At 40.0% G+C, this 26,774-nt stretch overlaps 3 protein-coding genes across 6 annotated transcripts in view; 1 reads left to right on the forward strand and 2 right to left on the reverse strand.

Annotated features, from left to right (window-relative positions):
- Positions 1-1,104: 1,104 nt before the first annotated feature.
- stxbp2 (syntaxin binding protein 2) lies at positions 1,105-10,178 on the reverse strand. Of its 2 annotated transcripts, XM_083977493.1 has the most exons (20): positions 10,115-10,167; positions 9,306-9,356; positions 8,979-9,028; positions 8,818-8,899; positions 8,323-8,399; positions 8,144-8,219; positions 7,855-7,958; positions 7,581-7,729; positions 7,413-7,497; positions 6,071-6,201; positions 5,850-5,957; positions 5,566-5,623; positions 5,400-5,465; positions 5,183-5,263; positions 3,495-3,636; positions 3,235-3,341; positions 3,046-3,144; positions 2,866-2,951; positions 1,907-2,067; positions 1,105-1,825 (listed from the first exon to the last, which is right to left on the reverse strand). In XM_083977493.1, exons 4-20 carry the CDS (start codon positions 8,873-8,875, stop codon positions 1,746-1,748), a joined length of 1,668 nt encoding a protein of 555 aa, XP_083833619.1. In that variant the 5' UTR covers positions 8,876-8,899; positions 8,979-9,028; positions 9,306-9,356; positions 10,115-10,167; the 3' UTR covers positions 1,105-1,745. The 2 variants fall into 2 exon arrangements, with proteins under 2 accessions (XP_083833619.1, XP_083833618.1); XM_083977492.1 differs by lacking the exon at positions 9,306-9,356 and having other exon boundaries at positions 10,115-10,178.
- A 4,687-nt stretch (positions 10,179-14,865) lies between these two features.
- On the reverse strand, positions 14,866-16,074 carry pet100 (PET100 cytochrome c oxidase chaperone). The gene is made up of 4 exons (XM_083977213.1): positions 15,951-16,074; positions 15,706-15,792; positions 15,513-15,545; positions 14,866-15,243 (listed from the first exon to the last, which is right to left on the reverse strand). The coding sequence occupies exons 1-4, from the start codon at positions 15,975-15,977 to the stop codon at positions 15,154-15,156; spliced, it is 237 nt and encodes a 78-aa protein (XP_083833339.1). The 5' UTR covers positions 15,978-16,074; the 3' UTR covers positions 14,866-15,153.
- Positions 16,075-16,781: 707 nt separating this feature from the next.
- Positions 16,782-26,774, forward strand: part of brd4 (bromodomain containing 4) — a 32,980-nt gene continuing 22,987 nt past the window's right edge. For 2 of the 3 annotated variants that reach the window (XM_083977475.1, XM_083977476.1), the window contains exon 1: positions 25,321-25,943. In XM_083977475.1, the coding sequence (XP_083833601.1) occupies positions 25,846-25,943 (98 nt within the window). In that variant the 5' untranslated portion in view covers positions 25,321-25,845. Of the gene's footprint in view, positions 16,841-25,320; positions 25,944-26,774 lie in introns of those variants that run through there. The other variant, XM_083977477.1, reaches the window with a different exon arrangement.

The following is a 26,774-nucleotide window of genomic DNA, read 5'->3' on the forward strand; positions in this document are numbered from 1 at the left end:
GTTCAAAAAAGGTTGAGAACCACTGGGCTAATTTAACACATTAACAAAACCATACAAATAACACAACTACTGTGTGAGGAGTGTCAGCCCATAGACTGTAAAAAAATAAATAATAATAAAAAATAAAAGTAGGTCGAGCCACAATAATATATGTTACCTGGCTGTAAGGTGGGCTCGGTACTGCTGCTAGCCGAGGTGCCTGTTGTTGAGGTTAGCGTCGAGGAGCTTGGTGCCTGTGGCTGTGGCGGTGGCTGGACATGCTAGTGTTTAGCGCTCTTCATATGCGAGTCCAAAGACGGTTTATCTTTGGCGAGTCTTTCCGAGCTTGAATTTCTTATGGCACAGACACTGTACTGAGCCTCCCACTCATTCCCATAGAGCCTGAACCATGGATAGTGGCCTGAAGCCCTGAACCCAGTCATGTTCGGCGGCTTCGGCCCCATCTCGAAGTTGCCGCGCGAGTGAAGACCTCAAAGCAATGCTGCGTTCTAGAAAACTCGGAAATAGGGATTTTCCCAGAGCGATTGATATAACATCGCTCAGGATATTATGACCTCCTATCGCCACCTCATGTCGGAGATCGGTAAAGTCGGAGAAAAGAAAAGAAAAAAATAATTTGCAACTTTCCATGATTTTTTTTTGTTAGTTTACAGTTGTGTTGTTGCGATCGATGTATCATGCAGATAAGAAAGATAAAAAAATAAAAAAAAAAAGAAAGAAAGAAAGAAAAGAAATTGAAGACTTGTAAACAAAATTTAAGACCTTTTCAACTTATCAAATTTAAGAATTTAAGTGGGTAGCCTAATTACTTAGTTATGGTCAATAATGTGTTTTTAAAGGAAGTTTCCTCAAGGTGTTACAAATGTTATCACATTTATGAGAATGGGCTGGAGAGACAGATGACCTGCCAACTAAAATAAAATAAAAATTAAAAACATTAACAGATAAAACAATATTTCGATTTTATTGAAGAACTTAAATAATGACAGGCTAGTTTAGGTCTGTTGAGCATAGCTGTGAATACTGACCATATAAAGATATTGTATTATAATGTATGATTATGTAGTTATGTTTTGAATTTTTGAAAGAACTCACAGGACCCAATTTAAAGTGAATCTTATGTTTCTTTTATTACTTATTTTTAACAACAAAGAAACAAACACCCACCACTCTTAATCCCAGCAATATATTAAGTATATGGTAAATGTGCAAGATATCATAAGACAGCAGTTGAGACATTTTGTATGAGATCACATTTTCAAGAAAGGGGATTGGGGAGCAAGTATCACACTTAATATTACTGAATATATGATAAATACTTCTCCTGACCTATGTACATCTACATTAGACTCGTCAATTTTTGGTGCAAGAGAATCCAGTTTTGTGGAAATTACACTATCTGGGTAGAAAATTAGAGAAATCAAATATACAGTAACAAAAATAGGAATTTGAATGATTTACAACAATCAAAAAATTATTCATGTCTAATTAAATATTTTAACATCATTTCAATCACAGCAGTATACAGATCCCATGGCACAACAAACAATAAAAAATAATGTTCTAAAATAAAGAATCTGAAATCTTTCCTTCTGTGGCTACTTCTAAAAATTCTCTTCATGTTTCACTTAGGATGTTAGAGATGTTGTGACAGAAAGCAAGCAACTAATCATCGCAAACGAAAGACCAAACCCTTATTCCAGTGTATTGCTCCTTGGATCTGATTGCTTGATAGGGTAAACTATCTAGCAATCAGGATTGGGGACTTGGTCCAGACTCTTCAGGTCATTAAGGAAGCTGGTTGGAGTCAGGATGTGAGATGAACCTGTCAAAGTGAAAATTATAGTTAGCACAACATCAGGAATGCTGAATTTCTAGAAGAAATGGGTACAATGATGGTGCTTACCAATCAGCACTTCCCATTTCCCATCAGTGGCTCGAGTGACTTCATAGGCAGAACGCATCTCAGAGTATGACACCCCACCAATCACAAATATAATAAGCCGGGGGCCAGAGCGATACTCTGTTGGAGATTTATTTTTGTGCCAGTGTCCAAAACGTGCGCTGCTGTAAAACAATAGCAACAATAATTGAGCAACAAGAAACTGTTACTGAAACCAAAGCCTGTTTGTGAGCAGCACAGTATTGTGAAGAAACTGACATGGTGAATAAAATGTGAATTTGTAAATCCTATGGCTTGGTCAACAATCGTCTGTCGCTATATTCATGTTTCCTTGTAATGCTTTGTTTACATCCTGGGATAATCAGTGTCAAAATGCTACAAGAGAAACTTAACCTTTTCCTGCTGCCCTGCCTGGTTTTAAATAGTCAGCCCTATATAACGTTGCTATATTCTAGTGTTAATATTAATGAGTACTCAGCTTTAATTCTGCACTTTGCAGAAAGGGAGACGAGCATTGTGCATTATGCAGATTAAGACCAAAACCTGGTCCATCAGGGAGGTTTGTATGAGCACTATCATCAGTGTGGGTATTCCCTGGAGATTATAGACTATTCCAAGCAAAACTGGAAACTTAATTTCACCTTTTCAACTCCAACCCATTTTGTCAGAAGAGAGTAGGGGCTCCAACTAAGTTACAGGGATAAAAGCTTTTATTTGACAACAATAATCTGTCTGCTCCTCCAATTAATATTTTTTGCTTTTGTTTGGTTAAAATGGGCAAAACAATGGACACTTTTTGTAACATTACTAAGCATTTTTTCTTAGTTTTGGTGTTCTCATTTTAAAAGAAATGTTTATTCCTTATGAACCTTTTTTTGTAAATACGTATCATGAACTAACGTAGACCACAGATGTGGTGCTCATTGATGACATACATTTTCTTAACCATTTCCTGTACGCACCTGACTGTAGTCTGTGTTGTGTTGATCGGAGCAGGATCAGAGATGAATGGCCATTGCTTTCTGTCCAGTTTGTCCTCTATGGCATTCTGCAATACAGAAACACAGATGCTGTCAAAGGCTGAAGGCAAAACCTAGCAGTTGGGCCATCACCACCTAAAAATCTCACTTTGTCTTTATTACCTCCATGACATCTTTGATAAAGGGTGTCCATCTAGAGAGCTCGTATGTGCTCTCTGTGCGCTCCTTCCGATCTGGCAGCGTTTTCCCAGCATTGCGGCCCTAACACACAATATGACTTGTGTAAAAGATACTAAAGCAATAAACTTCAAAGTATTGAGATTGTAGCCAAATTGCAATCCAGACATTTACCCCAGCGATGATGTTACAGCCCAGGTTCTGCAGGTTGGTAATGATGTTGCTGTCAGCCTGTATGTTTGCATGCTGGATGAGCTTGGTCAGGTTCTCCTCCCCAATGCCTACATGGAGAATCAAACTATTAAAAACGCTTCTTATCCTCTTAATGCTTCAAGTTAGTGGCCACAAACACATACAAGTATGCTTTTACGTCCAAAAATATTTTAAATAAGCTAAATAATTAGTATTTATTAAAACAGAAAGAGTTGTCACACCTTTTTTCTTGTGGAATATGTACAGCAGTATGATGCGAATCTTGTCATAGGCCTCGATTTCTTTGTTGAGGAGCACAGGGACTATGCTCTTCATGGCATCTTTTAGAGCTTCGCCCTCTGCACTTTCTCCCATTGCCAGGTCCTGTGGAAGACACCCATGGTAAAACTGCCATTACAATCTGGCTTAACAAATACAACTAAAGACAGCACAGCATCTTTGCCACGTGATTATTTGCTTCTGAACTTTATTTATTTTAGTTTTAATATATTTTAAATAAAGAGAATGTCCTAAATACCATAGAAACTTCCAGGGTTGTGTGTGTAATCCTTTAACTATGTCAAAAAATAATGGCAAATAGTGGCCACTTAGCTTGTGCTTTTGTACTTAGATCTAGCTCTGGGATTTCCCTGTAATGCAATCCTGGGCCTTGTGTGACTGCCATAAAAAAACTCTTGCTAAGCTTGAGTGAGTTTGGGCTAAGCCTTGTTAGGGCCAATCAACAAGAAAGCACTTTGTGGTCAAGTATATCTACAGAGTGCCTAGAGAAGCACATACAAATACAGTGTGTCGTATTGCTTATAAAGATACAAACAGGTTTGTATTGGGTTGCCCAAACAATCTAGAGCACTTCAACAATTAAAAAGTGACAGAGATGTGTTGTTGTTTGGATCACACTGTCTACTTTAGAGCCAAAATATGGCCAATGGATTAAAGAGGCAGCTTTCAGACATGCTGACAATCCATTAGTGCAGCCAAACAACTCACTAGTAAAAAAGAGCCCCATTAACACTTGCATTTTATAATGCCACAGCCATGCATAGCTTATCATTTCCTGTTTGCTTGTGTTTCCTCTGATACAGGACTAAATGTAGCAGAAGACATTCCCACAGGGACAGACAAAGCATGTCTGGCTCATACTGTATAAATAATACACTGGGGGTTGTCAATGTTCTGGGTGGTGGCTTCATCCCAGGCTCATGTTGATGGAGGGATTTCTACATTACCACGTAGTAAATAAATGTGTTATTAAATGCCTTTAAACTCAGTAATGACATAACAGTGTCTTCTGCATGTGTGTTTGTGTGGACATATGGATGTTGACGTCCGGTCCCAAGCTTCTTATGCAATATTACGATTATGATTCTCCATTAAATATTACCAGGCCATGCCAGTGGCATTTGAACATAACCCAGAGGTGCTATAAATAAAGACGGTTACTTAGTGTGTGGAGTGAGTGTAAAAGAGTAATCTCATGTCAGACATTCTGTCCAAGACATTTACCGCAAGTGACTAACACAGTTGGGGGTTCAAGTTGATCCTTTGTGATATAAAAGCTACAGACTGACAGGCCATTTTGCCAACAATAAATGAGCAGACAAATTCTAATAATACTAGCCCAGTGGTCATCTATGAGGCCCTTTCTCTGCAGGGATTAAGAGAACATTATCATGTTTCTATATTTAACTCCAATTACAGATGTATAGATAGCTTCACTTGACACATTGCCATAAAAGTGTACATGAAATGAAGTGGACTGCCACAGTGTAATTTAAGACATTTTCTGTCCTATGAGAATTATTTGTTGCTACAATAACAGTGCTGTTTGTGTCCTATTTGATCTAGATCAAAATTGTTGATCAGTCTGTCAAAACATGATTTCAATCGCACACGCCACAACAGAACTGACCTGTTCCACTACACACAGCTTATCTAGAGAGGCCTTGTATTTGGTCATACAAGCTCCAGCCAGGTGCAGGTGAGTAGAGTACTGTGAATGAAAATACAGTAAATACAAAATCGTTACGATTAAAAAAAATCTGAAATATATAGTGAGGGTTTCAACTCTGATATGAGATATGTTTGAGGGAATATGAAAATGCTTTTCAGTCAATCATCCCACTTACCAAGCTCAACTCTTTCTGATACTGTGGCATTTTCTTTAACATCTGAGAGAGATCTTTTATGTTGGCCTGAAACACAAAAAAGGTTTCACTAAAATTGCATATTCACAAAGAAATAATCTCCATGTTATATCACAGACATCTCTAATAATTGCACACGAACACTCACTTTGTCAGTGCACATTCTCTTGCTCTCGCAAAAGGTGTGAAGAAGCTCTGTCACTCTTCTGTAACAGTAGGTTTGGAAAATGATATGTCACCATGTGCAGGGCCACATTTAATCAGTTATATAATTATTACTTTCTAAAAAAGGTATATCACAAAGTTCAATACAGAATTTCTGCTTTGGAGAAAACAGATAAGCTGAAATGTCCACAGCATGTTCAAAAAGAGGACAGTGTCACCAAACCATGTGAATATGTGACACAAGAATTCATCTCATGACAGACTTACTTGCTGACATCTGCAATGTGCATGTGTCTGAGCTGTACCCAGAGATCATCATCTTCATCCAGTAACACCTCTCTCTCTTTTGCGTCTCCAATGCCAGTTGTCTGATAACTTAAACAAATAAAACAGGAATGTTTTTACAACACAAATGGGCGTGTAGACATGGTATCGAAACACCATAGCAACCCAAAAAAACAGCATATAGTATCACAAAGATCACTCACGTATAGATGTCTTGTTTGATATCAAGCAGGTCATGGGCCATTGCCTGGAAGGTCAACTCATGCAGAAGAGGTGAGATTGGATCATACCCACGATCAACAATCAGTAGCTGAGATCGCGCCTTGTCGGCACCCTAAAGATAATGAGTATAAAGAATATCATCTCAGACTACTAAAGGATCAGATATATCACAGAAGCAAAATAAATAAGGATCTACTGTACAGTTTGCATGAAATATAATGTCCTTAAGGTTTTTGTGAATTAGTCATGCTTTCATGGCAAGGAAGGCAAGGCAAGGCAATTTTATTTGTATAGCCCATTTTTACAAACAGCTTGTCTCAAAGGGCTTAACATCGCATCATAACAACATCCTCTGCCCTTAGACCCTCACACTGACTGAGGAAAAACTCCCAAGAAAACAGGGAAGAAATTGGAGAAACCTCAGGGTGAGCAACAGAGGAGAGATCGCTCACCCAGGACGGGCAGACGTGCAATAGATGTTGTATACAGACAAGAAAACAGTTTATAACACAGAATATAGAAAAACATCATCATCTATCCAAGTTCATCACAGTCTGTGCAAGTTCAGTCATTTCAGCAAGAAGAGGAGAACAGTACAATAGAGTACAGTGAAGAAAAAACTCAGAATACTTAAAGCTGCACAGTGTTTCCCATAGATTGTTTTCTTTTTTTTTTTATTTTACTTTGTCGGCATCATTACTCTAACTCCTCCTACCCTAAGCCTCACCATTAGCACCGTCACTTTTGTGCCGCTCGCTTGTTACTCTCTTCCCTATTCACTAATGCAGCTACTACTGCATAAGCGTCGACTACTAATGCTGAAGAATGAGATGTTCCGGAAAGATCTCATGAACTTGTCAATGACTCAAAGCTATTCTGAGACAAAGTAGGGTGTTGTCATGCTCACATGTAAAGACATGAGTAATCCACTGATATTTAGCATGTGAAATTTTTACTGGCGCCACAACATAACAAATGTAGGAGAAACACTGCTGCATATTCATGCACTTCAGATATCTGGGAGCAAAAAGAGAACAGTAATACATGCCTGTTGAGATTCATCTCAGGGGCAAGGAAATGTCAGCTAAGAAAGACAGAAAAGAAGTAGAGAAAAAGGGAAAGATCCAGCAAAGCATGAGAAAAATCAACAGGAAATGAAACCCAGAAACCAGAGAGACATCCCCAAACTATGAAGGTAAATCAGAATGTATGCATGAACAATTATTTTAGCAGAAAAGAAGAATCATTTTCAAGGTAGAATTGTGTCAATACAGTAAAACAGATAAAGACTGTTGTGGGTAGTGTGTCTAAGTACTTCCTCACCTCTCCCATGCTTGGGTTGTCGGCTTTGTGAGCAATAAGGCGCTGGTGGAGTTCCTCAGCCAGTCTAGCATTCTCCTCTGGTCCTCTGAGAGAAAAATAGGCAGAGCAGAAAAATCAACAAAAGAATTCAACAGCAAACTAACTTCAGCGTATGCAAAGCTTCCGTACTTGCGGTAACGGATTGCAGGGTATTCCTTCAGCGTGTCACACAGAGTTGCAATCTGCTCTGCCAGATTTTCAATCATTTTGTCCTTTGCTTCATTTGGCTTGGTGCTATAGAACGAGTACAAGGAGGTCGGGTCATCCAAGGAGAATACCTGTAGGGGTGAGAAGAGTTGATATGTTTGCATTCAATGTTTTTACATTAACAATTAGAAGAAAATCTGTATGTAATGTGAATTCTGCGAAATAATTTCTAAGTAAAGAGGAGATACATCCCTACCTGGGACTCGTATGGCAGAAAAGCAACGTTGATCTCTTTTAAAGTCTTCACAACCTTTGCAACTCTGGATCTTCCAATCTCAGCAAAGAGATTGTCTGGGCAAGCTGTGGAAAAATACATTTTGAAACTGTCACGGTTTTGTATAGAACATTTGAATAGCAGTGTTTGACAAACAAGTTTCCTATAGGTTTTACACCTATATGTGTTTTAGAATAAGATTTTAATATGAAATGAATTGTACAATTTCAGACAGTATACAGTACCCAGACACACACAAAGACAATCTTACTGTCAGTGAAGAAGATGTGTACTGCTTTGTAGGTAAAAGCAGCATCTTTGAAGTCATTAATGAGGGCACCAACAGACTGTAATTGGGGGGAAAAACAAAAACATTTAGTTTTACATACAGGGAATATGGGGGGGGGGGGGTCACATTAGGTGAACTTTGGGGATAAGTCAACAGCAAACCTTCTCCACTGGTGAAATCAGATAAATTGCCTCCAAACTAGAGATTGGCTCCCTGCGCTTGTTGATGTCTTCCACAACTGAAAAGCAGAAAAAACAGGAACTGTGCTTAAACTTAAGCAATCTGACCAATATCACATAATTTCAAATAACACATCATTTCAATAATGTAAACTGAAACACAGCCACATGAATTAGTGAAGTGAGTGTGGAACTCCTAGAAGGGCATGATATCAATCCTCCATGGGAAACTCAACAAACTAGAAAGTCTGGTAGAATCACAAACAAATCCTGATTTTCATTGATTTGATGTGTTTCTATGTAACGAGGACAACACATTTTACGTGAACCCCAAGATCAAAATCCTTCTTTGAAAATCAGTTTGAGTAAACAGTAAAGCATCACTTGTGTATCTGTTAGCTGTTTCAGTTTTGGTTGCTTATGAGTGCAATTGATTCATAGGATGCATGCAAGACAATTAATTATATGCATACTCACTGGTCACACCCTCTGCCAAAATATCAGACATCTTGCAGCAAGAGGACAGAATTCGCATGCTCACGTGGTCCACAATAAGAACCTGAAAAATGAAACGCGTCTTAAATTCACTTGTGATAAAATCAGGGATTTTTTAAAAGTTTTTACTGGACTGCTGTTACCTTCCATTCTCCGTCCTTCTTCACACTTTTAATGACCCCGTTGAGGATTTCTGCGGAAGAGTAGAAAAAATTTACTATCAATAACATCCAAAGAACATTTAAAGCGCAGCACAAACTCGTCATAAAACATCTCTTACACAAGACAAGCTCATAACACCTGGTCACATGCCACCTGCTTTTATTGATTTTTCAAAAAGTCCAGCACTGCAATTTCAAATGCTTTACATTTGAATTAATAGCAAATTCAAAGATGTGAATGCTGGTTAATGCTGACGTGATCTCTGAATCCCGGGCAAGGTCAAGGATACCTGTATTACCAGTACATACCTGAGGATTTCAGTTATTCTGAGAGAGGGTGTGTACACTTTACTCCTACATCTATACAGGAAGAAAACTTGTGACAGTGGCAGTAACATCCTGACTCATGACACAACTACACAAACTATCCTGACGTTTTAAGTAGTTACTTCGTACTGACAACCTACAACATTTCCTTAAAAATAAAAATAAAAACATTGAGCCTTATTGTTTCTTTGACATTGATTATCATCTATCATCTCATATTCAATTCACATTGCATGGCCAGTCAACAGTCAACAGTGGTGTTTTGTAACACAAGTTGTTATTCTGTGGGCTTGTTTGGACGTAGTTTCGTGGCACTGAAATGTTTCAGCTGACTTATTAGTCCATCACAGAGGAAGTGGCTGAACTTCCTTCTCGGTTAGCTAGAAAGCTAACGTTAGCCTAAAAGTTGGACCGTCACAGTTGCACCTGCTAACGCCGCGATGTTTCCTTGTTTAACGCCAACCAAATATAACAACAACAAACCACCGTTTACCCTTTAGAAAAATACTGCTGCCAAACACATGCAGAACAACACATTTCCTTTCTTTTTTTTAATCCATGAGTGACATTATTTACTTAGGTATGATTGCGTTTTAATTTGAACTGGAGCAGGAAGGAGCGTTTATCGGACCATAACGTCAATGGCCGTGTTTTCTTTTCTTTTTTCTTTAGATGTACGTTGAGCAACAGTTAATTTAATGCGACTGCTACGGAAAAGTTAACTACACGAGTCTTTAACTTTAATTTAAACTTCTGAAAACAGATAGTTAACGACGAAATGTGCCACTTACTTTCTCCAACTACCGCCTTCAGCCCAGTCGGTGCCATCTTGACAACAATCTGCTGCTGCTGGCTCGTCGGTGGGTCACTTCCTTGTCACAGCCCGAGTGGTTAAAGCCCAGAGAACAGAGGTTTAGATGGTGAAATGTTGCCCTCTACTGTCTGATACTGGTAATAGTCAAAAGTTATAGGCTATGTCTCTATCATGGATCTATAATATTATTATATTATAGATCCATGATAGAGACATATAACTTTTGACTATTACCAGCAAACGTTATTTTGTGCCCCAAAAACTCACATAGGCCTTTTTCATGCTAGCCAATAGGTCACTATACAAATATCTCTTGCTCTTAAGTTGTGCAGCATAGGCTAAGGACATGTCATAATAAGACCACAAAGAAAATGAAAATAAAATGTATATTTGTGTGTATATTAAGAATACAATAATATGCCATTGTTTTCAATTTCAACAAAGAGGAATTCATTTATATTTAAATTATTTTTTATTGCATTTACAATTGATGTTAAGTCATCATCAATGGGTTTCAATAGGTGTCTCAACTGTACCATGGTACCGTCTCAACTGTACACAATGGCCCAAGGCCCATTCAGAAATCTCTCCATTCATGATTACAATGAAACATGATTCATTGCCTTTCAACACCTACTATTATCAGCCTATCACACCATAAAATATAAATAAACTATATTTTGAATCCTTCTAAAATGAGTTTGGCAGCTATGAAAAAGAAGCAGCTGCGAGAAAGAAATACACACAGGCCAGTGTCTTCCTGTAAGACGTCCAACTGGGCCACTTTTCGTAGCCAAACATATTTGAGGGCAACATTTGATGGGCTTTGGGAGAATCATGTCATCGCCTCATCGTGACTTATGAAAAGATCAACCATTTGTTAGGCATGATTGTTATGAGGATGCATCAAAGACTTGAGATTGTTTGGGCATGTCAAGCACGGCCAGTTCATGCTTAGGAGTTCACATATAACTAGGCTGGTGTGGCAAGAGTCATATTCAAAATGATTTATGAACTCTAACTCTGAAGCATGTGGGAACAACTGTTACCTCTTAAAACAAGCTGACCTGCAACCAGCTGCCCTGTAGCATCCAAATGTACCATGTATGCTGGGTAGTGACATCATTCCACTTCAAAATAGGATTTTTATATTATCAAGCAATAAATGCTGGTAGTAGCATACTTTTTTAATTACATTGTTTATAAACAAACACCATACAAAGGTATTGTGAGAAATCACTGACCGCTTTTTGTTTGATAGAGTTTTTTTTTTTTTTTTTTTTTTAACTATTTAGGTATATTGTCCCTGGCTTTAAAGCAGATATCAGTGGAATGTTTTTGTTAATATAAGTCCTAAATAGTCCTATTTTCCGTCAGCAATCACTTACATGAAGTATTTCAGCCTAAACACGAGTCTCTCCGTCACTCTGCTCTGCTGTAACCCGAGGAGAAAATTTTCCTTGTGGGATACAAGTGTTATCCAATGAGGAGAGAGAACGGCATGAAGGGCTGTGTGTGCAGCCAAGGGATGCGCGTGAATGTGGTGACGTAGCACGAGGACCAATTGATGCCTGACAAGGGCGGGGGCTGCTAACTCATGGTGCGTTCAAAGAAACTCGTACTTTGTGTTTTTCCTTCCTGTGAAGTCATACCAGTTCGATCTGGTACGAGTTCACGGGTCGGAAGTTACGAGTGGCCGTTATAGGGAACTTTCACAGACAACAGGATGGTAAAAACACGAGCTACGGGTTACCTGGAACGCTACCAAGTCGTAGTTGTGACTTGAAGCTGTAACTTACGGTTTCAAAAGCCTGCCTTGAACGCAGCATTAGCCGAAACGGCCGTGAAGCTGATATCTGCTTTAAAGCAGTACTAAAGAACTTTCAGTTTTGGTTGAGTTTGGCGGCGCCTGTGGACCAAAGCGGTAGTGTTTTGCCTGAAGGAAGACTCCATTTCCCATGAACACTAGCGTGAAGCCCTGTAAATATCCTGCATTAAAATTAACAAAAGACATCAAAACTAAGTTTCTGTTTCCAGTGGATCATTTCAAAGTGAAAACACAAACATAATCCATTGCTAAAGTGCTGTTTTGCCTGTTCCCTCCTTGTTGTGACTCGCAAAAGTGAAAGTGAAGGAAGACTCCATTTCCCATGAACACTAGCGTGAGAGCAGGGTTCCTACCATGCTCCTCAAAGCTGCTTAGTGCCAGAGAAAGAGATACAGACCCCCTCAGACCACGACAGAGGTGTCATTCAACTTGTTGTAAGTCGATGTATCATCACAAAAGTTATGAAAATATTTTATGAAGGTTGAAAAGTTCCTTAGTGTCGCTTTAAGATTACATATGTCCTGTACCATACATTTAAGTCATAGTTAATTTGGATCTGTAAAATTAATTTCGTTTTAACAGCCTTAAATTTACAACCTCATACTTACATATTTCGGTAATATAGTCAGATGGTAAATTGCCTCTAGATCTGACCCTCATGCCCTGGAACTGCCTTGTGCAACAATCATATAATCTGAATTGATGTAAGTGGACACAATAATTCACAAGATGAGAATTTGTGTGCAGTCATGCTACAAGAGATCATTATCTGTGATGGCATGGTTGGCATTGTTTTCAACTTGTGAGTCTGTGTTATCATGGAAAAATGTAGTCTTGGAGCTACCTACTAAACTATCTCACAGGCAGCTTTGAGTACTGTTGCAGTTGTTTATAGTTCTGTCTGTAGACAGACTTCATTGCTTTTCTGTGCAAAACCATAAAACTTCACAGGTTTGTAACTGAGATCAAAATGTAGGCCGTAAGTCGGTCGTCATCACCACATTACTACATGAGACAAAGCAAATGTTGAGAATGAGGGACAATTAATCAGCGTATTTCCGCCGCCTACAAGAAGTCTCATCTCAAAATAATACACCAGTTCAAGAGTACGATAGAAAGTAAAAATACAATTCATTAACTGGTCGGAAAAAAAGTTTGTTTATCTGGAACTAACCAACTCACTCAGTACTCCTCGGTACTCCTCCACACAGCTGTTAGGTTGAGTGATACAGCATGTCACAGAGCCTGCCTGTGTGGAGGAGTACTGAGTGACTTGGTTAGTTAGACCTTCCTACTGCAGATATTATTCTTAATGGCTGTTTGTACCTCATACAACCCCACTTTAAAAAAAGAGATGAACTATCCCTTTAAATACATCAAAGCTTTTTCTTTTTTCTTTTTTACATCAAACCAACTTCATTCAAAGTCATTGCTATCTAGTGATCAATAAGCCTGTAATCCAAAAAGATAGGCAAAAAAATGTTCAGTTCAATAGTCTTAAAAAACAAACAAACTGGAAAAGTAATACAGCTCCACCTCACTTGATCTTCTTTTTTAGCCTGGATCAAACATGGTCGAGTAACTACATGAGGCCAAGGCATCCAGACCGCACCCCTATACGTCCTGACACTGGGAAATGACAAACAGCATGCATTTCAGGCCTTCGTCATCATTGCTGGACAGGCTCTGTTATACGACGTAATGCTTCAGGCAATCAATGTCTGCTTCAAGGCATTCTTTATATTAGATCTGAAATACCCAAAGCAGTGTGAACATGTGTGGGAATTCCTGCAGAGTGTCATCTATGAAATGCCAGGACGGGGGTCCAAACTGGTCAAGTTCCTACAAACTAGATTACTTGCTTGCAAGTAGAGCCTCAAGGACAGCTTGTTATGGAAAAATGGACACCTGTTAACTGTTAGTTGTTAGTTGCTGTTGGTTATGTGTAAACAAGTGAGTTATATAAACATAAACCAGGCTATAAACATGTGTATTTCAGCTGTAAAGGTAAAGGACATTTTAAAATGACTCATTGTTGAAGACTTTGTCTAGTGGTCAGGAAAAGAACTACAGCTTCTGTTTTTTTTAGTGTTGATGTTTCATGTTTCGGCCCTGTTGTTCTATGCTGCTCGGTGAAACGTCAGGACTTCAGCTCTTTGTTGGTGTGAGCACACACAACCTCCACCTTTGACCTTTGACCCGTTCATCCTAGAACCCTTTCAGTGAACAGTTGTGCCAAATTTTGATAGAGGTTCTCTGAAGGTGTGAGATATTCACACCTCCAACCTGTGTTTTTACACATCATTTGGGTGGAATATTTAACTCATCTGTTGGGTTAAAATGTTGGATGTACTAAATAAATGCACTGAAAAGGGAGCTTAAGTGTGTGGACTTTTCCTTCTGTTTATTCTGGTAATTTGTTTTTTGAGTCCAGCACCTACTTTACTGGATGTGCGCGGCTGCTCTGTCTTTTGTTAAAATGGACCAACCCATCGTGCTGGGTCAAATGAACTACTTGGCTGGCGATAGTGACCCAGTGGTTGCGTTATAAAACAACCCAAATTGGGTTATTTTTTAACCCAACAGTTTTGGTTAATCACAAACAACAAATGCAGCAGTGTAAACAGTGTAACAGGGACTTGTGGGAGCATTATTTTTCCAAAAAGCTACCCAAACTTTTCAACAAAGACTTTAAGCAGTAATTGAATTCTTATGCAACAAGTTAATTTGTGTTTTATGTTTGTGATTACTTCAGTTCAGTTTATGGATATTTGTGTTAGGAATTGGTGATAAAATTAATCTCTGTTGATCAGTTTCAAACAGGAAACTTTTTTTTTTTTTTTTAGAGAAACTGTAATTGAAAAGATACTTCAAAAATGATATCCAACTGCATATTTAACACAAATAATTGTTTATTTTATGATAGTACAATCACAGCAACTCGATTTATCAGACATTTTCACAAAAGTAAAGAATTCTGGCATTGAAACATGAAAATTAAATATATTAGGCATGTTAGGGATTATTAATCCCCTGGAAATCACTCGGCACACCTTTGGGATATCGCAGATTCTTCCAATGTGACATCATAGTCCAGTCTGCTCACTTTTCTTTCATCAATAAAACACTCCCAGATATTCCTCTGTTGGTGGTGCCGAGAACTTGTGCACTTCTTTAGCACATAATTCTCAGTTTTCAGACTCAACAGAAATATCTTTTAATATCCGCTGCTCCCTACGGGCACGCATTCTCTCTTTGAAGTCTTCCAGCTCTTTCCTCTGAAAACAAAATATAACACAGTCATGCTTCTCATCTCATCATAAACTGTGCTGTGTGGCACTAGATCAGGTAGACATTGTTTCACAGTGATAGGCTAATGAGTAAACAATAATGGACCATAAAACAAAAAAGACAAAAACAAAGGGGAAAAAATACACACAAAATTTGTGGTGGTGATACCATGAGTGTGCAGTCAGTAGGCCAAAAACATCTGATAGCTACTCTTTACGGACAGCTTAACAAATAAACATCTGTGTATTACACTTACATGTTCTGCCTCGTTAGGGGGGAAGATCTCCCTCTGGATACCATAAGAGAAAAGAGAGAGAGAGGGGAGTCTGTTAGCACAAGGAAACCCAACAAAATCCACGATACTAACTAGCAAACCCATTCAAGCACGTGAATGAATATCCCTGCATAATAATAATTAAAAAATAAAAACCAGAGACACGATAACTGACCTTTCTCTTTACTACGTATTCTTCAAAGTACTCTGCCTGATTAGAGACCCAGAACATGGCCACGGGAAAAGATAGATACAGCATCATCTGCTCAAAACAAAAACACATTGAATATCCAATGGAGAGCGTAGCTTCGATCGACCAGCTAGATCGGAAAAACACGGACTTCAGAGCCATTTTGAACATTAAAATAAACACATATTAGCTGCTCATGGAAGTCACCACAAACATTTTTTGCTACTTACCCTGAACATCTCTATTTTAACACCCATTTTGATTCCCACTTCGGACCTAACACGGGGAAATGTTACCTAAACCTCAGCCATCACCAAGGACCTTCACGCAATACTTCCGGGTTCCCAGTGGGTCCAATCACATGGAAGCTGCGACGCAAGCGCAGACAGGGGATGTCAGAAATAAATATTTAGCCATGGACGATAAGTGTATTTGTGTTTTAAAACAAGCTGGAGAGAGACAATCATCTGATGAAACTTTACAACTATATGCTTTTCTCTTTTGTAAACTTAAAAATGCGGAAATTTCAACAATCTTACGCTTATTTTTGAATCACAATTGACTTTTGGTATATGAATAGTGTTTGTCCACTGAGGGGCGCCGCAAACCGCTCATTTGTCTCATACATCATAGTGCATAGAGAAAGAGTAAGATTTGTAATTAATCTGCACATACTTCGTCCTTAAATCCTCAAAACTTGAGACAAAACGGAGACACGTGGAAGAGATGGAGAAAGAGACCCGGCACGTCGTCTGCACCCCTACTAAAGGGAATAAAATAATAGGACAGATGTCGTGTTTGGCGGACAAGAATTTGTTTTAAATTTGAATAGAACCACGAAACAGAAGCAGATTTAACTAAAATGTAATGAGGTGCAGTAGCGCCCATATCCCTGAGCTTCCTGCCTTTTATTTCCTACTGTACGTTTTTGTCTGATGCCCCGGCATAGTGCACTTTGTATTTCATCTTTCCTCGGTTGCCGCTAAAGTTGCGGAGTCGACGTGACGTGCTCTTTTACGTGCTCGACGAAATACCTACGCGTGACGTCATCGACAACGAGAGGTGTTCAGGATCCTCGGAGAGAAAGATCCCGCGCGCCCTGGCAACCTGATATACCCAGGTAAACGCCGTTGTTTCAAACATTATTCTGCCTGACATGTTGTCTCGGTGAACCGAATGGGTAGACGGCAAGAAACACGGTAACAGTGTTGTAAAAGGCTGAAGAGAAAGCGCTGATGTCCGGCGCCCACTGAGACCGTTCACTTGCACGGCGGCCTGTACTGGCTAGCTAGCTTTCTTGCTAGCTCCAGCTAGTTGGCAGTTGTCTATCAAAAGACACAATAACTGCACCTACATTGAGTGTCTGTCTGACATCCCTTGCCTATCTCACCCACTGTTTGACACCGTTACGTTATAAGTAACCCAAAATATGCTGCCACGACCTCCGTGTTGGGCATCTATTGCTAGTTTGCTCGTCGACTCGTCTTGTGTTGTGGGAGACGGTGACGCCGTCACGGTGATGATGGCGCACACTCAGACTGGGGCTATTTTCTGAGAATGCAGTCAATGGAGCAGATAACAAAAATAGAAGACAAATGTTCGTTTTACAAAGCTTGCTGCCACGGTCTTGAAAGCACAATACCTGTACCCTCGGACGCTTTCAGTTCTGCTATGCTTTGCACGGACGTCCATTATGAAACCCAGGCAATAATCTATGCCCTGTGGCCTAACGTTAGGATCTTGGCTTCTCGACGATGGTCGCTCGCCAGCGGTCATTACTTTGCAATTTAACGTTTTAGCCACCACATCTGGTAATGATCCCTATCTCAGACAGATGTGTTTTGGTCTGTAGTGTATATGTGACTAATATGGCTGGCTAATACAGACACAAAGCAGTGGCATTCAGCCGACTGGTGTGTTCAAAGCGATTACTCATGCAGAGGCCCGTTACTTAGCATACTGTCCCTGCTGTTTTCTTGTAGGAGAAAGCCACAGTATTTCAGGCGTAAAATGTGTGTTTTTGTTTTTTTTACTACAACCGTTGACCATTGGCACGGTAGTTGGAAGGGCAATGTGTAACAACAAATATCTAATGACAAACTTTAGCCTACCTGCTGTCACATGCTTGTTTGGATATACATCTTTGCTTAAAGATAGTGCCTCTCATCAGTCAAAATATTGTGGCAAACTGTTACAAAGACATGTATTAGAGATTAATTAAAGCCCTGGGTCAGTGTGTGATTAACTTGTCACTGGTTTGGTGTAGTTAAGTAATTAAGTGTGTAAATAAAGTGGATAGATTATGTCAAAGGGCAAGCAGTTGCCAGATAAAGAGTATATTAAACATGTTCAGTAGACAGAATAATCTCATTACTCCAAACTAAGTGTCTAGTCCAAACTGAACAATTGTTGCTTGAAATTGTATATTGTAAATTGATTAGATCGATTAGGAGTGCTTACAGATATCAGGTAGGTGGTAAATCAGACGTGTTCATAGTTAAGATATTATTTAAATACTTAAAACCTGTACTATGTAGCCTATTTTCTATATGAAAATGATCAAGTACCAGCCTGGAAAAAATGCCTGTCCGAAAGATGCGCATCACATGTGTGTTTCTTAATTGTCTATATTAGGTCTGGCTGTGATTTTGATCACTATCATGTCCTGTGCAAAAGAACACACTTTTCTTGCCCCTGTTGTTGTTTTTTTCTTTCTGTCTTTCTTTTAAAATTCATTTTTTGTTCTATTCTCACTGGTTTAGTTGCCATGGTAACACCATCCTTGGCCTAGTTGTGAATGACCTCTGAATGAAAAGGAGAGTGTGGTCCGGGAACAAATGAGCGAGCAAACAAAATCTATTATAGCGTGCATGTCTCTATGTGCTTCGTTTGTCACTTGAGTCATTGGTAGAAGTGTCATAACACTTACTACAACCCTGACCCGGTTGACACTGCAAAAACATGGAGTGGCATCAGTGGCATGTTGGGATGTGTTCGACAACACTATTATTTTTTGTGCCTTTTAAGCTCATATCTGTATTTTGCTTTCATTGGAAATCAAATGTCATTACAATCAGCTAATTTAATGTCAATCATTGGCTCTTACTTGGACATCATAGTTGTTATGGTAGCAAATTGATATGCAATTCACAGTCAAATCTTCAGGGCACAAAACACCCCGACACACCTGTGTTAGGTAGATTTGTAATTATCGACTCGGCTGATCTTGAAGCAGCAATGTGATGCCTAAAATCATGCAGGTACTCACACAAAGCATTTGAATAGGAAAAAGTCATATCAGTGGGTTTGACTGTGGCCAAATGTGCTGGTTTGAGTATTTCTGATTCTGAAACTGCTGAGTTCCTGCAGTTTTCATGCACATGGTGTGAAAATGAAAAAAACATTCGCTGCGTGTCAGTTTTGAAGATGGAAATGCGTAGATTAGAGAGATAAGAGGAGAGAATGGCTAGGTTGCTTAGACCACTGAAACTCACATGATCACTCTTTAAGACTGTGAACGTGAGGTGTGCTGTAGTACTACTACTACTAGTAGTAGTAGTCGTTGTAGTGAAGCAGTCTTGTCAAGAGAAAAGAACACAATTCTTACACTGAAGTGGGTTCAGGCTCACCAAAACTGGACAATTAAAGACTGGAAAAAGATAGCTTGGGGTTGGGGGGCTTGGATGCGTTGTCTAGTTCAACTCCGATTAAGGCGTATGCCGGAGAAAATCGAATTTTAATCGCAATATCTGGGCGTCTTTATCGGAATTGGAGAACTCTGATATTAGTCGGACTAACGCGTTTACATGCACTTCAGTTGTCCAGTTATAGTCGGTTTAAGCCAGGCAATAATTCGTTTTTTCAAGTGTCATGTAAACGTACTGACTGTCAACAGCAACCTGTCTAATACCTATCAGATATCTTTAGAATAATCTGAAGCATCTAATGCCTACTTCCAGCATGAAAATGCCCCATGTCATAAAGCAAAACAGTTCTCAAACAGGTGTCATGACCCTGAGTTTGGTGTGTTTTGGGGTTCTCCACTGGCACCATACCTGTGGGACATGGCAAGAGGCACATAGCAGCTGATTGCAGACATCATATGATACAATTATGTAAACATGAACCAGGATCTGAAAGAAAATATTTTCAACATCATGTGGAATCCCTGTCATGTAGATGTTAGGCTGCTGTTTGGAGAGCAAAAGAAGACCCTGCACATTATTAGTATTGTGTTGGTGTTTTTAGTTAAGTTGAATCGTCGAATCATATTGTTTTTTCCTTCATTGATTCATGATCTCATTTGCGTCTTTTTCCGTTCCGGAGAAAAGAGTTAAAACACCTGAATAAACAAATTCTTCGGTTGGCATTAGATAAGAGGACATTCTCCATCCATCCTTTTCCTGATCTCACTCATTAGACTCATGTGCACAACATCACCGTCTCTCTTTGAGGAACGGTGTAGCGATGACGAGTATGAGTGTGTGCTGTGAATTAACGAGTCTGTGTGACCATAATATTATGTGCATCAGTGCTTGTAGCCGGTTCAGGGGTCGAGTGTCACAGCACCATGGACAGCGCTGTGTTTTTTTAATGTTAGTTTGTTTGTGTGTGTAGGCTATACGTGCTGTGCGATCGATAGACAGGAAACGCACCCCTTAGTTTAATATTGTAAATAAAACTTTAGGCCCGAATTTAGAGAGAGAGACGGGTGTGAGCAAGAGAGAGCACTAACTGTGATGTTTGTATCAAAACAGTTTTGCCAATATTATAAGAAAGCAAAGAAATTCTATGTAAAATCAGATGTTCAGCAGCAGGGAGCACCCCTATATATTCAGAACGGTACAATCTTTTTTTCATTTCATTTTGCATCGATTTGACAACAAGGTTGATGGTCGAATCAGACCTCTCCGAATCGAATAGTAAACTAAGTCACCCCTAGTTGCCAGTTTTATCAGGTCACAACCTCACTGCATCAGACACCATTATGAAGCAAAGGACATAAATTGAATTGATTTGATCATTATGCTGAGTAGTTTCTGTAGGTACTTAAAGTTACAGAGTCAAGGCAGGGATTTTTCAGGGTTTATTTGATTAACTAGCAAACCCATTCAAGCGATAGGCCCAGAAACAAAAATATCCTGTGTGAACGCTTCTGTATTGGAGTTAATTGACTGCAAATAACATTGGACTCAACAAAAAGTTCCCTCTGTACACATCCAGTGATGAAAGGGCAACACAAAAAGTCATTTTCTGAATGGCTGGTGAATGTAGGTCCAGTATTCACTCTCCTTTGGCTGTGTTTTTGGTCTGCCAAGTCCTGGAAATATTTGTCGCCTTTGCTGTCGGCAGTTCAGTGCAGAGCTGGTTGTTTACAGTGGGCTTTGAGAGGGTTTTCTTCGAAAACATCTGCCTGCTGTGGCTGTAAACAATATTTTGAGAATAGTTAGAGTGACTAAAGCAGCAATGTTGTGAGATGGACAGCTGAACATTGAACTTAAAGCAGAAGTAAGTGGTCCGGTCGTTTTCGCTAATGCTGCGTTCCAGGCAGGCTTTTGAAATCGTAAATTACAGCTTCAAGTCACAACTTACGACTTTGTAGCGTTCCAGGCAACCCACTCGTGTTTTTCCGACCTGTTTTACCGGTGAAAGTCACTATAACGGCCACTCGTAACTTCCAACCGGTGAACTCATACCAGATCGAACTGGTACGACTTCACGGTCGGAAAAATACGAGTTTCCTTGAACATTCACGGCGTCCCTTGGCTGCACACACAGCCCTGCATGCCGTTCTCTCTCCTCATTGGATAAAAACTGTAGGATACGATAAATGTTTTCTCCTCGGCTCAGAGCAGAGCAGAGTGACTGACAGACCCGTGTTTCGGTCCAAACACTCTATGTAAGTGATTGCTGTCGGAAGATATAACTATTTAAGACTTATATTAACACAAATATATCACTTACTTCTGCTTTAACTTGTTGCAAATTATGATAAAGCTTGAAAGAGTTGAGCTGTATAGATTTGGGTGATAACTTTAAATGTTCATCCCTACAAGTGTCACATAGTTTCACCTTCTTATTTGATGTATCGGTGTTAAAAATGATTGACTATAGCTGCTGAATAGACTATGATGACTTGCAGGAAATTCCAGACATTCAGACCGATTTAATCATACCAGTAATTAGTATGATTTAATAGAACAATTGCCATGAGAGCTATCTGAAGCATGGGATTTTGTTTCAGGTTTTTAGACAGTTTTCTTACCTTTTGCTGCTCAGATCTAGTAGCACGTAACCTTGAAAATCTCAGTGGAATCTGGAAACATTACAAGGTGTCGGGTAGATTGGAGTTATCAGTTATGTGTTGAGTTAAAATATTTGTTTGACTCATTGAAGGTCTGGTGAAAGAAAAAATAAGTTTAAAACTTAATATATAGGGACAAAGTCCAGAAGTACTTTTAAAATATGATCCACAGTCACTTGTGATTGTGAACTCGATCACTGGTAACTCCAGTGATCTTTAGAGATGGGCCGATCACCGATCATCAAAAGCAGTATCTGCCGATACCGATATTGCCGATCACCGATCACAGCTTCAAATCCATAAATTCTTCTATATCAGTGGTCGGCAACCTTTGAAATTTTCTTGTCAATGGGTTGACCAAAACAATGTGACACAAAATACAAAAACAACATAACTGGGATTTTATAAAAATCCTAGTTATGAGACGAGAGAGAGAGAGTCGTGGCCGCCACAGAGTCGTTTATTAATGGTAAACGCTGGATGCGCTGGTTGATAACTTTCGTTTTTACTGAGGAGGAAATAGAACTCAGCTGTGACTGAAAAGCACCTAAACCGAGTCGAGTAGAGTTGTAACTGTGTAGTGGAAAAAAAATCATCACTCTGAAGGTGTGGTGGCTTTTATTTTGCCGTGCCGGTGCGCCACAATCAATTACATATAGCGGAAACCCTGTATCTGATCGGCCTGCTTCGATCTATTTTGAGAACTCCGATCAAAACCGATAGGGGCATTATCGGCCGATTGTGATCAGTTGCCGATCAATTGGTGCATCTCTAGTGATCTTAAACGGTACTGCACCTCCAAAAGTTAGAGGACATAAAAGAGTAAAAACAGTGGAAATCTGGACTTTTTGTCCTTAGTGTGGGTCAAGCTTTGTTTCTTTAATCTCTTGTCCAAAATACAAACTTCTTTCATAGTTATCTGATTGGAAAATCTATGTCTCTTTCACTTTTCTTTTCAGATGCATAGTCCAAATGAGTAGAGCCCAGTAAAAACTGGCTCAACATATCTTCTCGCGTCCTCATAAAGATGTGAGAAACGCTTCAACAATCATTATTGTGGCATATTAATTTGTAGGTTAGAAAATGTAAGAAGCAAGATTTAATAACTAACTACAGGTGAATTCTCTCTTAGATTCAGTTAATGTCTGCGTAACTAAAAAGGCCTAGGTCATAACTTCTACTAACGAGCTCTTTCACTACCCTAGTTCTTTCCCCAGTGCATAAATGAATGCACACAAGTGCATGATACATGTCAAGTTGGCAAACTGCCTGTTCCCTGTTTTCTCTTCTTCAAGTCCCTGTAGATCCTGGCAGCACCGATGCTGTGATGATTAATGGAAGCGCCCTCAGACTTTCTCGCCGTCTCATCTCATCTCTGTGCTCACTGCTGCCTCGTCCTCTGACCCAACCCCCAGCCCCCCCCCCCCCCCCCCCCCCCCCTCTCTCACACTACCATCCCTCCCTCCCTCCTTCTCTGTGTCTGAATACGGTCTCCCCCCACCCTTCTAGTGACAGGGCCATCGGTTTGGCCAACTCTGAATTGCTGTAGGTCGGAGCTTTGTCACTCTGGCAGCTGCTGTATTGTCTCTGGGAATGGTGCATATGGCACGTGGACTGGGAAGAGGGTCTGTTAGGACACCGTCGTTGTCTGGCTGCAGCACAGAGTAGCTGCTGTTTGTTTCATTTGGGAATACAGACATTGTGCGTTTCACCAGTCACCTGACAAGTGTACTTTGCACATGATGTTGCTTTACATACATGATCTCTTGGGGTTTCGACACCTGACTAATTTTGAAACTGCTGGCGAGTGCCTGCTTGCCTGCATGTGACATTTAAAATTGATTGAGAGGTGAGAGGTCAGTGGTCATCTTGTCTCCGGTAGTACATACAATGACTGGTTTAATAGACTGGAAGAGGCTCAAACACAAAATTTTATGCTTCAATGAGTTACATACAGTGATAAATTGTCAGTAATATCAACTCACCAACATGTAGTTTCTTGTCACATGACTAGTCTCTGTATGGCAGAGATTGTATCTGTAGTTCTGGCTTACTTGTGTATTTCCCCTGATGACACATCATGCATTATCACATAACAGATCTCTCAAATAAATTTTGCCTGTTTTTTAAATAGGAATAATAGTACAGACATGTGCCATATTTACCAGTACAACTAAGGACTTCCTTTTTAGATTGGTGAATTATTCTGGCAGTTATGTCGCTTGATTAAGATCTGACTGAAGTAAACACATATGGCCACTGTCAGACACAAAATTAAATTTGCCGGCAGTGCGTGACAGATGAATGTTGGAAAGAATCCAGTTGGTCTGATTTTGTGCGCTTCCTGTTGTCAGTGCCGTCACTGTACTGTCATGAGCATAATTACTGGAGACTGCTCTGCTACGGGACGGCATTGTGGGTGGTCTCACTCTTTCTGTCAGACTCTCTGTGATCATTTCAGCTTTCATTTGTGCTTCTGGCTGTTCATCGTGACACTACCCTACATTGTATCCAGATTAGTTACCTGCATTATTGAGCTCCTCTGTGTGTAGTCCCCGGCTTAATGCAAGTTGTTGGTAGCACAGTTCACTTATTAGAGTATTTTACAGAGTCTCATAGTTTAGTTTGATTTATTTATGGGGCATATAACCCACATACTTTTATACTTTTATTTTACCTGGCAAGGGCTTCAGAGTTGAAAGAGTTTTTGGAACTATTAAGAAAAACAATGAATTGATAATTGGTTTAATCACAGTACTGGACCAGTTTTTGCCTTCTCTAATTATATAGCCTATTGATCACTTTAATTTCTCTGATGTGAGTAAGAGCTGCTGGTGTTTCTGTTTTTTTATAGATCTATCAGATGTTTTTTGTTCAATAATTTGTAGAATAAAAAAAGCATTCAATCAATTGGAGCAGTCCAGCCACAATATGAGACGTTAATGTTATACGAGTAATGGTAGAAAGCAGATATACGAGCCTTAAATTTGTGGGGGAGGCATATACAATATCACTCTTAAGGGAAGAGGGTGAGTGGGGGTGGGGCATGATGAAATGGACGGAGGAAAAGACAAGAAGGGGGTGGGGTGTTAAAGGTGTAACAGAGAGTCGGAGAGTGAGAGAGAGAAGAGCGAGCAAGGACCTCAAGCTATTGATGGGGAAAGAGGGGAGGGGTGGAACAAGCAAGCTCGTAGGAGAGAGGAGGGAGGGAGGGGTGTGTGTGGGCTGAGGCTCTGCTGAATGAGGAAGCAGCAGAGCCATTTTTACTGTTGAGTAACTGCATGCTGGTCCGCCTCTGCTAGAGAGAGGGTGAGAGAGCGAGCTAGAGGGATAAACTGCTCCCGTGGATCTTATCGGAGCGTTCTCCCCTCTCTCACCTTCCTCTCTCTCCGCTTGTTCACCGCTTGCTTCCCGCTTATGTCCATTTAAGTTGGGAGGCCCTGGAGAGGACACACAATGGAGCGAAGAGCCTGTGGCAACTGGGCCGTTGTACTGCTGAGAGGGGGATGGGGTAGAGAGAGGACCGGTTCACACAGCTAACACAGCCTGCTGGCTGTAGGCTTCCACAGCCTCCTCTCCCCGCCTGGTCCCACTCTTTCCAAGCTGGGGCCTTTTTCCTGGAACAGCCACCCTAAAATGCCGCTTGGACTACTCTAAGGATTACTCACCGTGTTCTGTGGGATTTTAGCACACATACTGGAGCCTGAAGAATAAATCTCTCGTGTGTTTTGGACGAGAGAAAAGGAAAAACAAACTTCTGTGTAATTCTTTTGAGCCATTTTTGTTTTTTGGTTTCTGTTTCTGTTTAGTGGAGTTCATAAATGGATTACAAGATGCACGCCAAGTCAAACGATTTGCTGGATTTTCAAAAACTGGATGCCCTTCTGGAAAAAATTGCACATTCAGTCTCTGTTAAAAGGTAATGTTATCTGGTGAAGTAGACTCTCCTATGAAGTATCTACCATATGTATACAAAATATTATCAGTCAAAATACATGGTTGAAAGGCTGAGGAGAAGCCTAAATTAAAGACAGCCTGGAGTAGTTCTTACGACTATCATGTGGTAAGCAGTATCCCTAGTTTTACATGGCCCAGCAGAGTTTTTCACTTTAGAAGTATATGTTCTGTGTTGAGTTGAGAATAGTATTGTTATCCAGATTTTAGCCAGAAGCCATGAACCTACCTCCTGGTGAGAGAGGGGGTGTGGGGGAAGGGGGACCGGAGAGGAAGAAGGGGGTTGTGTTTGTGGCAGTAGTAGAAATGTCTCCTGATTCCTGGTAGGGTTTGGCTTCCTCATCCTAGCCAGCTGGGAGTTTAACCTGAAAGAACTGGCACGATTCGTGTCTTTTCCTGTTATAATGTGCCTGACTCATGCTTCGAGTCAGTTTGTGTGCTCATGCACTGACTCATACAGTAAGTGCGTGTGGTCAACATTAGGGAAACTTCTTTAAGTTTGTTACCTTGCCATTTGATATTGTAAATAATGGATCCTGTGAGATTCATCATTTCTGGTTTAAAAACCCCCAGAAGAAAACAAAGACCCTAGTTGTACTTACAGCGAAGGTCATGCGTGGTAAGCATCCAAAACTAGGATTTGGAACCATCGAGAAAAACAAAATACAGTGCGCTGGCCAAGAACTGTTGGAGTGTTACCATAGAAATACCATGGCAACATTTATTTTTTCTCGAAGCCAGATTTCAGAGGTAGTTGAATAAGGTAGCAACTGATCAATCACCATGAGACAAGGTA

The sequence above is a fragment of the Trachurus trachurus genome (genome assembly GCF_905171665.1).
Source record: "Trachurus trachurus genome assembly, chromosome: 8".
Lineage (NCBI taxonomy): Eukaryota > Metazoa > Chordata > Actinopteri > Carangiformes > Carangidae > Trachurus > Trachurus trachurus.